This window comes from Palaemon carinicauda, chromosome 7 (genome assembly GCF_036898095.1).
Source record: "Palaemon carinicauda isolate YSFRI2023 chromosome 7, ASM3689809v2, whole genome shotgun sequence".
NCBI lineage: Eukaryota > Metazoa > Arthropoda > Malacostraca > Decapoda > Palaemonidae > Palaemon > Palaemon carinicauda.
The window spans coordinates 9,259,892-9,263,453 of NC_090731.1; the positions used below are offsets into that span (position 1 = coordinate 9,259,892).

The window sequence follows — 3,562 nt, forward strand, 5'->3', positions numbered from 1 at the left end:
ATGTTGTTACTGTTCTTAATATATCTTATTTTTCCCTGTTTCCTTTCCTCACTGGGGTACTTTCCCTTTTGGAGCCCTGGACTTATAGCATCCTGCTTTTCCAAGTAAGGTTGTAGCTTAGCAAGTAATAATAATAATAATAATAATAATATGACTACACCCAAATCCCCCTACCCGAGGGACAGGGAGATTTTGAGTAGTCATACGTCTGGCAATGCTGCTGAGCGTGCCAGGAAAGAAATATAGAGAGGTAGATAGATATGTTGCTATATATTATATCGGGAAAATCACTAGTCCTATAGGTCTTCTGTCTCATGCCACTCTGCTTACTTATCCCTCCAATACTTAATGTAATTCTATCATACCCGCTTGATAAATTTATTTACACATTATTCTCATAACTGAGAGCTGTTGTATATTAATATTGACCCGCTAACAAAATGTACAAGCTTCATAAAATTATCATCTTGTTAGAAATTTGTATCTTATCTACCTATGCAATTTATTAATTCCATTATACCCGCTGGATAAATTTATTTATACGTTATTTTCAAAACGCAGGGTTGTATATTCATAATAACCTGCTACCAAAAAGTATGAGCTTTATACAATTATGATCTAGCTAGAAATTTGTATCCTATCTACCTATGCAATTTATCAATATTCATAAAATAACTATGGACCATTTCAGCTGTTTCCAAAAATAGGGAAGTAAATAATAAGCATTGCTAATGGAAAAGAATGCCATATGCGGATGAGATCATGGTGAGTGGTAGATAGAGATGGTTTGGGTATGCTCTTCCCACTCCCTCAGAGAGACTAGTTCACCAAACTTTCAACTGGGCTCCACAAGGGACTAGAAGAGTTGGAAGACACAGGCCTACATGGTTAAGGACTATGAAGCGTGATATAGGAGACGATGAATGAAGAAGTATTGCATTAAACCTCAAGACAGAAATAACTGGTGAAATGTAACCGAGGCCCTTTTGAGTCAATAGGCCTAGGAGTAGATGGTGATTATGATGATGATGATGACAAGGAAAAAAAAAACATAAGTGAGAACTTTGTTATCAGATTTAACCATGAAGTTCATAATTACTAGGGAGTTGCTATTACTGTTATATTATTATTTATATTTTTTTACTTTGACTTTCAACACCTTTGAAAGAGCTTCCAAATTGGCAAAGCAGTAAGGACATGAAGAGGAAACTAAAGATTCAAATTACCACCTGTCACTATATACAAACTGATTAAGTGAAAGCTTGAGGGTACAGTGTGGCCCAAGGTTTCCTCATTTCCTTTCCTCGCTGGGCTATTTTCCCTGTTGGAGCCCTTAGGCTTATAGCGTCTTGCTTTTCCAACTAGGATTGTAGCTTTGATGATAATAATAATAATAATAATAATAATAATTTTACGGTTTCCTCATTTCCTTTCCTCGCTGGGCTATTTTCCCTGTTGGAGCCCTTAGGCTTATAGCGTCTTGCTTTTCCAACTAGGGTTGTAGCTTTGCTAATAATAATAATAATAATAATAATAATAATAATAATAATAATAATAATTTTACGGTTTCCTCATTTCCTTTCCTCGCTGGGCTATTTTCCCTGTTGGAGCCCTTAGGCTTATAGCGTCTTGCTTTTCCAACTAGGGTTGTAGCTTTGATAATAATAATAATAATAATAATAATAATAATAATAATAATAATAATAATTTTACGGTTTCCTCATTTCCTTTCCTCGCTGGGCTATTTTCCCTGTTGGAGCCCTTAGGCTTATAGCATCTTGCTTTTCCAACTAGGGTTGTAGCTTTGCTAATAATAATAATAATAATAATAATAATAATAATAATAATAATAATTTGTGAAAATTTTACCATTCAGCAGTCTGGTGTAGCTGGGGAAAGCCCTAGTTAGAAAAGCAAGATGCTATAAACCCAAGGGCTCCAACAAGGAAAATAGGCAGTGAGGTAAGAAAACAGATAGAACAGTGTGCCTGAGTATACAATCAAGCAAGAGAACTTTAACCCAAGACAGCTGAAGACTATGGCACTCCCATAGACTATAGTTAATTCTTTTTAGCTAGGCAGATTTACACCGACTCGCAGGGGTACCCTTTTAGCTCGGGAAAGTATCCTGATCATTGATTGGTTGGACCGGATAATTCTAACCAATCAGATATCAGGATACTTTTCCGAGCTAAAAGGGCACCGCTACGAGTCAGCGCAAATACGCCTCGTTAAAAAAAATAGTGTAGAGACCAATGATTGATTCTGGGATGTACTTCTAAAAGAGTAGAAACATAAATTAACCGATTTGATATCAGGTAGGTCTCTTCGTTCGCTAAAAGCTTTAGAATAGGCGAGTAACTCTCCGTTGTATACTAGCGAGTGAGCGAGTGTCATTTGTTTACGCAATGCGAGTTTCTCAGAAGCGTTTAGTAACGAGTTCGTCAGGCGATGTAAACATCTATTGGCCTTGGTAAACACTATAGGAAAGGCCGAGGCGGACTGAAGTAAACTGAAGGCCGAGGCGGACTGAAGTAAACTGAAGGCCGAGGCGGACTGAAGTAAACTGAAGGCCGAGGCGGACTGAAGTAAACTGAAGGCCGAGGCAAAGGACTGAAGTAAACTGAAGGCCGTGGCGGACTGAAGTAAACTGAAGGCCGTGGCGGACTGAAGTAAACTGAAGGCCGTGGCGGACTGAAGTAAACTGAAGGCCGAGGCGGACTGAAGTAAACTGAAGGCCGAGGCGGACTGAAGTAAACTGAAGGCCGAGGCGGACTGAAGTAAACTGAAGGCCGTGGCGGACTGAAGTAAACTGAAGGCCGAGGCGGACTGAAGTAAACTGAAGGCCGAGGCGGACTGAAGTAAACTGAAGGCCGAGGCAAAGGACTGAAGTAAACTGAAGGGCGTGACGGACTGAAGTAAACTGAAGGCCGAGGCGGACTGAAGTAAACTGAAGGCCGAGGCGGACTGAAGTAAACTGAAGGCCGAGGCAAAGGACTGAAGTAAACTGAAGTCCGTGGCGGACTGAAGTAAACTGAAGGCCGTGGCGGACTGAAGTAAACTGAAGGCCGAGGCGGACTGAAGTAAACTGAAGGCCGAGGCGGACTGAAGTAAACTGAAGGCCGAGGCGGACTGAAGTAAACTGAAGGCCGAGGCGGACTGAAGTAAACTGAAGGCCGAGGCAAAGGACTGAAGTAAACTGAAGGGCGTGGCGGACTGAAGTAAACTGAAGGCCGAGGCGGACTGAAGTAAACTGAAGGCCGAGGCGGACTGAAGTAAACTGAAGGCCGAGGCAAAGGACTGAAGTAAACTGAAGGCCGTGGCGGACTGAAGTAAACTGAAGGCCGTGGCGGACTGAAGTAAACTGAAGGCCGTGGCGGACTGAAGTAAACTGAAGGCCGAGGCAAAGGACTGAAGTAAACTGAAGGCCGTGGCGGACTGAAGTAAACTGAAGGCCGTGGCGGACTGAAGTAAACTGAAGGCCGAGGCGGACTGAAGTAAACTGAAGGCCGTGGCGGACTGAAGTAAACTGAAGGCCGAGGCGGACTGAAGTAAACTGAAG

General features: G+C 41.8%; 1 protein-coding gene across 1 annotated transcript in view; it reads right to left on the reverse strand.

Moving 5' to 3' along the window:
• Positions 1-2,205: 2,205 nt before the first annotated feature.
• Positions 2,206-3,562, reverse strand: part of LOC137643784 (serine-rich adhesin for platelets-like) — a 5,244-nt gene continuing 3,887 nt past the window's right edge. Inside the window, exon 2 of the mRNA XM_068376470.1 lies at positions 2,206-3,562. This exon is cut by the window's right edge and continues 1,374 nt beyond it. Within this exon, the coding sequence (XP_068232571.1) occupies positions 2,206-3,562 (1,357 nt within the window).